The sequence below is a fragment of the Aricia agestis genome, chromosome 1, assembly GCF_905147365.1.
Source record: "Aricia agestis chromosome 1, ilAriAges1.1, whole genome shotgun sequence".
In the NCBI taxonomy this organism is placed as follows: Eukaryota; Metazoa; Arthropoda; class Insecta; order Lepidoptera; family Lycaenidae; genus Aricia; species Aricia agestis.
Window position 1 is genome coordinate 19,344,128 of NC_056406.1, and position 13,201 is coordinate 19,357,328.

The 13,201-nt window shown below is 35.7% G+C and overlaps 1 protein-coding gene across 1 annotated transcript; it reads left to right on the forward strand.

Moving 5' to 3' along the window:
* Window positions 1–3,724: 3,724 nt before the first annotated feature.
* LOC121727868 lies at window positions 3,725–12,260 on the forward strand. The gene is made up of 3 exons (XM_042115911.1): window positions 3,725–3,965; window positions 4,386–4,560; window positions 12,006–12,260. The coding sequence occupies exons 1-3, from the start codon at window positions 3,732–3,734 to the stop codon at window positions 12,236–12,238; spliced, it is 642 nt and encodes a 213-aa protein (XP_041971845.1). The 5' UTR covers window positions 3,725–3,731; the 3' UTR covers window positions 12,239–12,260.
* The last annotated feature ends 941 nt before the right edge of the window (window positions 12,261–13,201 follow it).

The following is a 13,201-nucleotide window of genomic DNA, read 5'->3' on the forward strand; positions in this document are numbered from 1 at the left end:
ACTTATACAACGTTTATTAGTAAGGGGGTAAGTACATAGTATGACCATACTATTTATAAATGGTAAACTAATCGGATCTACCTGGCGCACCGCGCACGATTCCCTCATGCGCAAGAGACAACATCTGTGCGTAGGTACATTTGAGAAATTAGAATCGGCCCCTTCACCCTTGATCGCCTTACTCAATGACTAACGATATTTGGTATATCTAAGTAATATCTAAAGATCGAACTATACAATCGTTTTTACTCAGTATCTTGTCTGCCTATTGTGTATCTAATTATTTTCACGTAACTGATTATTTCTTCGAAAGAATTGTGTTTGAGTAATATTGTACTTCGAGCTACTCTCCTAATTTTTAAAATAGGTTGTGCAGATTCTGGAAAAGAAGAAATATTTTTAAGTTTTTGACATATTAATTTAGCGCAATAAAAAAATACCTCATCCGTTCCCGTGACTGAAGAAGCTATGTCCAAATTCGACAAAAGGTGGATACCAAATTCCACCATCTGTCGATTTTAGTCCAAAGATGTAACAATCTGACATACTCCTGCATTTGCAAATAAACTAGGTATAAAAGTATCAATTTCTTATATTAAGATACCTTTGTATCTAGGTAAGTAATTTGTTATTACTAGAGGTTACTTCTCTATAGTTCTCTACATAATACGTCGTCAGCTTTTACTAACTTATTTTTTTAAATATAAAAGTCATGTTGAATAATAATAATAAAAAATATTGTTAAGATTACAATATTTTGAATTTCCTTGCCGACCCCATCAGTATGTAAGAGCTACACTCAATACTAAAAATAAAGCGCATATTTCATAGCTAATAGCGTACGTGTAAATTATGGCATTGCTCTTTCACACCTCTAAGGTGATATTTTATAGTGAGGATTGAGAAAACAAGGAACGAACGTTTCTGGCATTTATATTTTTAACTGCTGGTGCCGTTTTTCTGTATGTATAGGTATCGTGGATTTGGCATATTCTTGGCTAGAGTACATGGCTAAAAACCAAAACCATCAAAAAATACCCTAAAGTTAATCACATTGTTTTGTTACTACCTGTAAAAATAAGGTTTATATTTATTTATCTAGATAGGAGAAATGTGTTTTTGCATTCGTATTCCAATTTAATATTTTTACAACCTTTGAATAACTACAGTCTATATCGATATCTATGTTAAGTGAATGTAATGCAAAGTTTTCGGTAGTGCACTGTAACACAGCTGCAGCCCACGGGTGAATTCTTGTTAGATATTTGCTTGATTTGTTCTATGTAACAATCAATTCTAAAATTCTATTGTAATAATATTTTCTGTACTTATTGGGAAATCATCATCATTCATAATATTAATTACGCGAACGAAAAACTTTGTAAACCTTTTTACGAAAAAAATATCCACAGCCGAACATAATATAACCTCCTCGTTTTTTGGAAGTCGGTTAAAAATGGGGAAACGTAGGTGCATGAAATTTTGCACAGTTATAGTTTATATGGTGATGGAGTGCATCGAGCTAATATTATTTTGAAATTATGCTTTTATCATACATTTTTTTAACAAATAAAACATTACACACACTACAACACACACACATAGGAAAGATGACAGATTTTTGAGTGACAAGCCTATACCACAATATAGCAATATGACTAATATTGCTATACTGTGCCTAAACATACGAATTATACTCTTTTATTTATGGATGAAGTCTGTTAACAACACGTTGACAAATTGAAAATGGATTATAGTTTTTTACTGAATCGTAGATACTATTGAATCTTACTATTGAATCTTAGATGCTATTAGACAATGCTTACACGGCCGGTCTGAGATCAGCTGAGTCCCAGAGACAAAAGTTGAAAAAAAATATAATTAAGTCAGTATTTTTACAAAATATAGGTAGTAGTCCTAATGTCGTTGAAATTAAGATCGAATTTCGACCATTGCGCGATCTCTAGTAATAATAAATAGTGTAAAACACACTAATGGAGAATGTAGATTATAAAGCGTTACGTAAATGATTCAAAGCATAAAACACGTTTTTATTAAAAATCTAAAAAGGGTATCTATTTTACGTACTTCAAACCCTACGTTCATTTTTTTACACACTATACATTAATCAAGAATGATAAAAAGTATAATAATTATTAAAAACAATTCATAACTTGCACTGCGTCAAAGGTATGTATTTACACAATACAGTATACACATACACAACAGAAATCACACAGAGCTAAACCCCATGATATTAAACCTTTACCTCACAAATGATTGTTGTAATATTTTCTTGTATCTTTTGTATGAATGCGGTACCGGCTCTATTGATTTTTGTCGACCCGTGAATAGGCCAGCTAACTGAAGAAACTAAACTTAAAAAAAACGCCTGAATAAAAAAGAAAAGCAAGTCTCATCATTTGTCTCGGCTACGTCGTCGAGAAATATGTTTATACATTTTGTTTGTAGCGTATGATGTTTGCTGCATCAGAATGCGAAGCAAACAGGCTTAAAATAATATTTTAGTTGAAAAGAAAATAAGGTAAACAAGCAAAGACTACATATCGGGTGCAGAGGAGATATTTGAAGTTTATTTACCTGTACAGATTAAATAAGCGATTCTAAATTTCAATGCTAAATATTCAGGCATCACGAAAGAAAGTTGAGTAATTATTTTATCCTAAAAATTGAGGTCGTTTTTTCGATAATCATTTAATACAAAAAGCTTAAATATTTCTGTCATCTTTGTTCATTATAATATTGCCAAATATCAATACCATTCGCTATAATGGCCTAATAGAAACACTGAACTCATGGTCAATTTGAAAAGCAGTTAAATACGTTGCACAATCAGGTAGCAATCCCAATATCAATTAAATCGAAAACAATATTAAGCCAAATGGAATCCCTGCTTATGCATTTTATGTGTACTGTCAAACGACCGCATGTGTTTTGTTTCATTAGTTAATTAGTACCATACATTTTGTTTCCATTTCGGTAGCCAATATTACAATAATATGTTAAAAGCGTCATTTAAATAATGAATATCTTTAAAATAATTAAAATTGTAGTATATTTCGTATAAATATACATGTTAAACGAAAGCTTGTATAACTAGCATGAACTAAAATTACAATAAATTGACATCTCAACCCAAACAGTTTTAACTGTTATTAATGTCCCCGATGGGCGTTACGACTAGCCCCGACGCTGAAATAAATCCTGATAATTTTATACATACACAGGACTTATCAATGAATAAATTATTTTATGTACAAATCGTGTGTCCGAAAAAGGATTTATTCTTAAATTATTTTTTAAACACGTTCATCTATATCTTTTAGAGAATAAACGTGCATTCCTTTGTTAATGCGAAAATTCCTTGCGTTATTTATTCGCATCACGCCAATTCGATGTAGCGCGACTTCGGACTTCCGGGTGAGCGGCGGGGGCTCCCGGCTCCGCCGGTACAAAAATACCGACAGATTAACAATTCACAGCGACGCCCTCCGACCCTTTTTACATCGCACGTCCATCATACACCAAAACCGTAAACGTTTTACGGTGACGTTCCGGCGAGATCCGCATCGTCGCAACCTAATCGCAGTACGGAATGTCCACTTGCTACGTTGTTGAACGTGCAAAAATGATCTTTGAGAAATTCGTGTCGGTATATATAAGCACGTGCACCACGTCATAATGAAATTGCTCACGGAATAGCTCGGAGTATGGTTATGAAGTTTTGGATATTCGAAATCGCCGTGTTATATGCTCTAGATGGATTCGAGTGGATCGAGCCCACACGAGCCTACTCGTCTCACAACGTAACGACATGCGAGGAATTCGAACGAGACGCCCAATTTCGTCCAAAAGATATTGTGAAATTTGCGTGGAAAATCATATATTTTTGGTCTGACACTGTCGAAACGAATCCTATTATATTTTCTTTGTTGGATAGTAAGGTAAGTTTGTTATCGAACAAACTGTTTTTAAATAAATTATAACAAATATAAAGGAACCGACGCTTTATATTTAAATTTTAAAAAGCAATCCCTTTTTAAATCGGTTTTTTAAATCGACGCCGCAATTCGGTTCACATTTATTTAAACCGAAACTCTTAAAATTTAAACACTAGCTTTTAGTTTTGAATTCACGCCCGTGATGTCGGTGTCATTTTTTTCAAACTATATTCGCTTTTCCCATTTGCACACTCCGCTGAAGGTTGTCAAACATCGGTATATATTATTTGAGGGTATTCTTTCACCGGAAAAGTAAATAAATATGAGCTGCAGTTGCTTAGGCAGCTAAATTAAAATTCTAGTATATTCTTAAGATAGCCACTTTAAGAGGATCGCTTTAACACAACAGTTACCCCTTGTTAGAGGTTGGAGAATTTCAAGGTGGTGGTGGAGACGGTGGCTCCGGAGCTGCGGCACATGGAGTGGTACAAGGCGATGTTCATGATGGTGCCGCGGCCCGGGGTGCAGGTGGTGTTCGTGGACGGGGGCACGCCGGGGGCCTTCCGCGGCGTCGTCAAAATTGAGCAGCGGGATAAACGTGAGTAGAGAAGTAGGAAGCGTTGCAGGGATACAATGGTTTTAGGCTAATACCACAGAATACATATTAGTTTGCTAATAACCGTTAACCGATCTTATTCCGAACTCACACACTGAATGTAATGAAATAAGATAAACTTGAGTAATTATTAATCTTATCTATACTTAATTATTAATATTATAATTCTGCAGAGTTTGTTTGTTTGTTTGTTTGAACGCGCTAATCTCAGAAACTACTGGTCCGATTTGAAAAATTCTTTTATTGTTGGATAGCCCATTGATTGAGGAAGGCTATAGGCTACATTTTATCACGTTAAGACTAATAGGAGCGGAAAAAATAGAGGAAAATGTGGAAAAAACGGGGGAAATTGTATGAAAGGGCTTCTTTGAACGCGCTAATCTCAGGAACTACTGGTCCGATTTGAAAAAATTTTTCAGTGTTAGATAGCCCATTTATTGAGGAAGGCTATAGGCTACATTTTAATACGCTAAATCTAATAGGAACGGAAAAATAGAGGAAAATGTGGAAAAAACGGAGGAAATTACATAAAAGGGCTTATTTGAACGCGCTAATCTCAGGAACTACTGGTCCGATTTGAAAAATTATTTCATTGTTAGATAGCCCATTTATCGAGAAAGGCTAAAGGCTATATTTTATCTCGCTAAGACTAATAGGAGCTAAGAAATAGAGGACAATGTGGAAAAAACGGGCGAAATTATATGAAAGGGCTTATTTGAACGCGCTAATCTCAGGAACTACTGGTCCGATTTGAAAATTTTTTTCAGTGTTAGATAGCCTATTTATCGAGAAAGGCTAAAGGCTATATTTTATCTCTCTAAGACTAATAGGAGCTAAGAAATAGAGGACAATGTGGAAAAAACGTGGGAAATTTGAACGCGCTAATCTCAGGAACTACTGGTCCGATTTGAAAAATTCTTTCAGTTTTAGATAGCCCATTTATCGAAGAAGGCTATAGGCTATATTTTATCACGCTAAGACTATAGGAGCAAAGAAATAGAGGAAAATGTGGAAAAAACGGAGGAAAATTATTTGAAATTGCTTATTATCTTAAGAACTACTACTTTTATGTTATTTGCCAAACATGAAGGATAGACCACGTGAAGGAACAAAGGCTATTTTTTGCGGAAAAATATACGGTTGCGTGAAATTCCTAAATTGCGCAAGCAAAGCCGCGCGGAACATCTATATATAATAAAATCGTAGGAAAGTCAATTCTGACGACGACCATTGTTTGTGCGACGGGATAGCGATGGACGTTGCCATGGTGACATACTTATTAAGTCACTTCAATAAAATAAAACGGACGAAATACTTTATAAATTATAAGGCAAAGAAACGTTTGCCGGGACGGGACAGCTAGTATAATATAATTCTGTGTTCGACGATAAATAATAATCTAAACTTTAAAGTCTTAATTCAATATAAAACTTCATAAATCTAGCAATGCAGTAAAAAAATAAACAAAAAGTATGTCAATATACACATATCCTACGCAGTCACTATTTGATTATGATACACCGCGACTATATGGATTGCCGGAGCGGCGGCTTTCGGTTACACAATAAATCAATGTCCAGGTGCACTTTTATTACGGAAACAAAACGAAAATTTTAAGGGACGTGGACGCCGGCCCTCGGCAAATTCAAACCGAACGGAGCCTGACGCAATTGTTGTATCGAGAACAATGCGGCCAGTTTCACTGTTATATCCGACGTGATCAAAATTTTGTCGGACGAAACGACTGTACTTTTACCGGGCCAATTAAAATTTAGTTTATGTTTGAACGAGTTAGGCAAATTGTATTTATAGTTTGCGTTCCGGTAACCGCTAGCATATTTTATACCGGAGAACACCTGTCTACGAAATATCGATCCAAATCATTAAAATAGAGTAAGGCTCGCCATTAAGATACGAGCGTTAATAACGTTATCACAATACGCCTATAAAATATTTTAATGTTGGTACTCAGCAATAAATAAGGAAGCGAAACGCGGCAAAATGTCGGACACATTTTTAGCCCTCGTCAGAGTCCGGGCCGGCGTGAAGGTGGGAACTGGGAGGACAATAATGCTCTGTACGTACCCTCTGCCGCCATTTCCGCACATAACTTTCACGACTTGACTCGTAATGATAATAAACGGCTCACATCATTTTTTCTTAGAGCAAATAAAACGAGATTTTAAAATCATATTCACTAAAAGGTTTTTAGAAGCTTTTTCGTAGAAGTAACACGCGGAAACAAAATATAACGTAAGTATGTTAATAAACTAAATATGCCATAGCACATAGTGTCTAGTACCGTACTTACTGTATTTTCCCCGACGGTATGCAATTGTGTAGAACACTAGATGTCCCGCGCAGCTTCGCCCGCGTAAATTAGGAATTTTACAGAAACCTTACATTTTCCCATAAAAAATTGCTATGTATACTCCCTTCACGTGGTCTACTCTATATCTGTGTCAAATATTGCTAAAAATTACTCCAGTATTTCGTGAGATAAACCCTTTCTAATATTTCCCCCGATTTTCCCACATTTTCCTGAGTTTCTTCGGTCGTATTTGTCTTAGCGTGATAATATATAGCCTATAGCCTAAATCAACTCGATAAATGAGCTATCTAACACTGAAATAAGTTTTTAAATCGGACCTGTAGTTCCTGAGATTAGCGCGTTCAAGCAAACATACTCTTCAGGTTTATAATATTATTAAGTATATATTTTTATAAATTATCGCTTGACAATCTCGAGTCTCGATCTAAAAGACTATGAAAAGTTCCAATAACAGTGTCATAATAGGCTCATAATCATGGGACGATGCATGGTATAATATGGTAGTGATGATGATGATGATGAATGTAATTTGCATAGCAGCATAATGCTTTCCGTTCTTAAAACAACTCCGAAACTCCCAAACTTGTATTTATAAAGAATCAGGAGTTCTCTCAGAACCTTCCGAACCACGGTATACCAGGTATACCTCGGTGCAAAATCTTACTTGTTGGTAGAATATGCTTAGAATACTTCTCACGAAACCGAAGTCACCACATGTTTCCCTATAAATTATGAGGAGTTCCATCGATCACTTATGGATCTTTCATCAGATCACCACTTTTGTGAATATAATACCAAATCGGGATGATACCCTATATACCAAAATAAAAATTTTGAAAATCGGCTTACAAACGGCGGAGTAATCGTTGAACATAAAAAAACGAACATAACACCTCCCCCATTTTGAAAGTCAGTTAAAATTGTAGCCTATGTGTTATTCTGATGTATAAGCTATATTATTGTAAAGTTTCATTAAAATCCGTTCAGTAGTTTTTGCGTGAAAGAGTAACAAACATCCATACATCCATACATCCATACATCCATACATCCAAATACATACATCCAAACAAACTTTCGCCTTTATAGGTAATAAAGGGTGTCTCAGCGCCGATTTTCAACTTTGAAAATTTGTATAAAAAAAAAACAAATTGTATTTATAATATTTTTATTGTAGTAAATTAAAGTGTATTAGTGCGGATTTTATGTACGGAATATTACACCGTCAAGGTGTCTTCCATCACGGCGAATGCACTCTTCAAATCGGACACGTGAATTTGCCGAGACGCGCCGAAGGATGTCCGCTGGTATGGCTCTCACTTCTGTCGTTATTTTAATCTTCAGCTGTTCCAAATTTGTAAGAGGGGTATCAAAAACTCTTGCTTTGAGATAACCCCATAAAAAAAAGTCAGCAGGGGTTAAATCGGGAAATCTGGGTGGCCACAATATGTCTCCAAACCGAAAAAATCTCTAACATCTTCTGATAGAAAATTTTTCGCTCGTTGTAGTCTTCTTCTTTAATTTTTTGCACAATTTGGGTTTTATACGGATGAAATTTTAAATCTAAAGCCAAAATTCTTTGAACGGTTGACCGATGGAGGCTTAAAGAGGCAGCATGTTTTCTAAGTGAGCGTCTTGGAAGCTCCGCGACCGCAGCGGCGACGCGGTTGATGTTTTCAATCGATCGAATCGATAAATCGAGGTCTATTTCGTGGTCCAATTGAATGATTCAGTAAACATCCTGTCGCTCTAAACTTCTCTACCCACGACTTAATTAATTGAGTACTCGGGGCATCACTCAAACGGTGGATTTCATAGCGACTACAAAATTTACGCCGTGCTTCACTCAACGAAAACCCATTGCATAAGTACGCTTCTACTGCGTACGCGCGGTCCGCACCAGACCACTCCGCCATGGCGATCAAAAACCCGCACTCGTCACCTATCGAACGCTACCACTCCACTCCAGCTAACCCCGAAGGTTGCCGAGAAATTCGTGTTTAAAGTTGAAAATCGGCGCTGAGACACCCTTTATTAGTAGGATATTAGTAGGATAATATTTGCTATTATGCAGGTATTATACAACAATAACAAAGTGACAATACTTTAGGGTGTGTATTGTGTCCTTTATAACTTATAAGTATTGAGTTCGCTGTGAAAGTAGCAGCACTGAAAGAGCATATTTTTTGGTGATTTGTATGGACAAGCGCCCGAGCGTTATGGATTTTCCCATACAAAAGTAAAAAAAGTTGCTCTTTCAGCGCTGCTACTTTCACAGCGAATTCTATGTGTAACAAAACAAAGTGATAATAGTTTAGGGTTTATACTGTATATGTGTCCCCTATACAGAATTAACTGTGAAAGTATAGCATCCTAAAATATTATCAGTTTGTTTTGTTACAACCCTGTAAATATATTATGATACTAGCTGTTGCCCGCGACTTCGTCCGCGTTAGCATAGTAGATCACATCCCAACTCCCTATTATTTATTGTACAAAAATATCCAATGTACAGAATTAACTTTCCTACGATTTTATTATATATACTTAGATGTTCCGCGCGGCTTCGCTTGCGTAATTTAGGAATTTTACGCTACCGTTCATTTTTCCGCAAAAAATAGCCTATGTCCCTTCACGTAGCCTATTCTTCATGTTTGCCAAATAACATAAAAATTGCTCCAGTAGTTCTTAAGATAATAAGCCCTTTCAAATGATTTCCCCCCGTTTTTTCCATATTTTCCTCTATTTCTTTGCTCTTGTTAGTTATAGCGTGATAAAATTTAACCTATAGCCTTTCTAGATAAATGGGCTATCTAACACTGAAAGAATTTTTCAAATCGGACCAGTAGTTCCTGAGATTAGCGCGTTCAAACAAACAAACAAACAAACAAACAAACTCTGCAGAATTATAATATTAGTATAGATTATAATATTAGTATAGATAATTGTTTTTTTTTATTTTTCCAGGGTTTTTTGTCAAAATATTATTAATATGTTATGCATTTAATTGTGCATTAGTATTGAAACAATATACAAAAAAATTGTAATCATCGCGTCAAATAAATGGAAGAAAAATTACTATTCAAACATAGTGAATTTTCGACCATATTTGCAAACTGTTAAAATATACAAAACTTCACTCGGCCCGCTGATTTGTATACAAAGTAAACGGAAAACTGTATAGAGCACCTCAGTGGACCGACCCCAATTATTTATGCTCAAAATGCATACGATACCAGCTGAAGCGATGCGGAATTTTAACATAATATTATTACACAATTGCACTGGCTGGCCATAACTTGAAACAAATATTTCATCATGTAAATATTTTTGCCGTCGGAAAACTGTATAGTTGCATTTTGTCTTCTGCATCCAATTTTAGAAGGACGTATAGTGATTTTAGATGTTAAAGTTCAACTAACTGATTCGTTTACACTTTGCGAAGGTGTTTACAACGGCCACATAACTTTCATTTATATAAGAAAGGTGTCGAGAGATAGTTTTTCTAACAAAGCTGCAAAAACTAACAAAGAGCTGAAGGTGACATCGACCTGAGGCTAGGAAAATAAAACCTGATTAAGGCACCATCTAAACTTGCGGCACTAAAGCGAATTACTCAAGATTGCGATCTCGCCGCGAAACTTTTTCCCTCGATTTTTTATCGCTGCATACATTTTGTAACGTTTCATCTCTACGCGGAGGTTATAAACTCGTATTCATTAAAGTGCTTAAAAGTATTCTTTACGGCTCGAATCAAATATTTATTGCATCGCAGCAGTGCAAGGCGGCAAATTGCAAAAATACACAACTCACAAGAAAAGAATAATTTAATAATAGTCCTTGAACCTCCACCTCCAGCACGAAGCGTTTTAATCAAGGACGAAATACGACTTAAGTAGGGGGTGGGAAAACGGTTTACTTTCTTTATACTCTACGAGTTTTTAATTTACAACGGCTAGGTAAAGTAACTTTTCGATTTTGGTCATAATAAATAATCGGCCAAGTGCGAGTTGGACTCGCGCACGAAGGGTTCCGTACCATTATAGAGCAAAATTAGGCTAAAATTTGTGTTTTTTGTAGCCCCTCTTAATTTTTTATTTGATATTTATATTATTATTAAATATTTAAGTACACATAAAACTAAGGATTGTGTGAAAAATTTAAGTACCTACCTGTTGCTATTATTGATATAGAGCAAAAAAGGCCAAAAAAAATCACATTTGTTGTATTAATATTAATTTTATTTTGTTTTTAGTATGTAAAAATTTTTTGATAGATGAGGCCTATGTCCAGCAGTGGACGACTATAGGCTGATATGATGATGTAAAAAATAACATAAATTAGCCTTATATACTAAATGAAAAAGATGAAAGGCCACGACTAAATAACATTCAAAAGTTTCTGGCATCAGTTCGTAATCCGTATCTAAAATAACAGTTTCAACATAATAAAATAAACTTTGTTCAATCTTTTTATAATTATGTAAATAAAAATTGCTCCGGGGCTTTTTCAGGAAGGAAAAGTTTTTCTCCGATTCTGGAAACTCCCCAGAGATGTTAGGGAAATCTTTTCTTAGCGGCCGACTGCGATTCTTGAAAATCTATTTGCCAAAGCTCTGGTGTTACACCTTCAATATTTTATTTCTCGTAAATTTTAATGTGTTTATCAATGGTTTCGAAAGTCGGTAACTGAAAATTGCAAGGTACAGTCACGAGCGCTAGAAATAACATAATAATATTATACAGTGCAATATGCAGTCTTAACATACCATTTTGTACCAGTATGTAGCTTAATATGAATGCAAAGTTGTTTTCAATTTGATGAAACGTGTTTGAAATTTGTTATTCCAAAATCCATCTTCCCAAAAATTAAGAGTTGGTAAATATTAACAAACTTTTAACAATAATGCACACATTGTCATAATTTGGTGGTTAATATAAATGTAATTCCGGCCGTTAAAATAATATAAATAAAAAGTAATCACTGCAGTGCCATCTGGCGGCGAATTAAAAAATATCCATTAAACGTATCTGGAATATAATTTGCAGTTTTCATGAGAATCACCGGCGATTGCATCTGTCGTTACTTTTTATTTCAGCGCGGCCGTACCCCCAGCCCCTCATAAAACTCGCCGACGTTCGGATGAAGCAGAAAGGAGGTTACTTGGGCATGATGTGCTGCGAAGATCTGACCGCCTTCGTGATGGCCAGCTTGGATAACCTGCCGGCGACGGAGGAGGAATGCAAGGCTGCCGCCGCTCTGCTCGATCTCAAAGGCCCCGATGGTCGGTCGTATTTTTACTTGAAGAATATTACTCGCAATGAGCTGTGAAATAAATACATAATAATATTTAGAGTACAATATGCTCTTTTCACATGTCCAATTGGTTTTAACTTTTAAAATAAGTTGCGATAACGCTGAGATTGGAAAATCTATTTGCCAAAGCTCTGGTGTTACACCTTCAATATTTTATTTCTCGTAAATTTTAATGTGTTTATCAATGGTTTCGAAAGTCGGTAACTGAAAATTGCAAGGTACAGTCACGAGCGCTAGAAATAACATAATAATATTATACAGTGCAATATGCAGTCTTAACATACCATTTTGTACCAGTATGTAGCTTAATATGAATGCAAAGTTGTTTTCAATTTGATGAAACGTGTTTGAAATTTGTTATTCCAAAATCCATCTTCCCAAAAATTAAGAGTTGGTAAATATTAACAAACTTTTAACAATAATGCACACATTGTCATAATTTGGTGGTTAATATAAATGTAATTCCGGCCGTTAAAATAATATAAATAAAAAGTAATCACTGCAGTGCCATCTGGCGGCGAATTAAAAAATATCCATTAAACGTATCTGGAATATAATTTGCAGTTTTCATGAGAATCACCGGCGATTGCATCTGTCGTTACTTTTTATTTCAGCGCGGCCGTACCCCCAGCCCCTCATAAAACTCGCCGACGTTCGGATGAAGCAGAAAGGAGGTTACTTGGGCATGATGTGCTGCGAAGATCTGACCGCCTTCGTGATGGCCAGCTTGGATAACCTGCCGGCGACGGAGGAGGAATGCAAGGCTGCCGCCGCTCTGCTCGATCTCAAAGGCCCCGATGGTCGGTCGTATTTTTACTTGAAGAATATTACTCGCAATGAGCTGTGAAATAAATACATAATAATATTTAGAGTACAATATGCTCTTTTCACATGTCCAATTGGTTTTAACTTTTAAAATAAGTTGCGATAACGCTGAGATTGGAAGGGTATCTGAAGTAACTTGTTACCTATAAAACG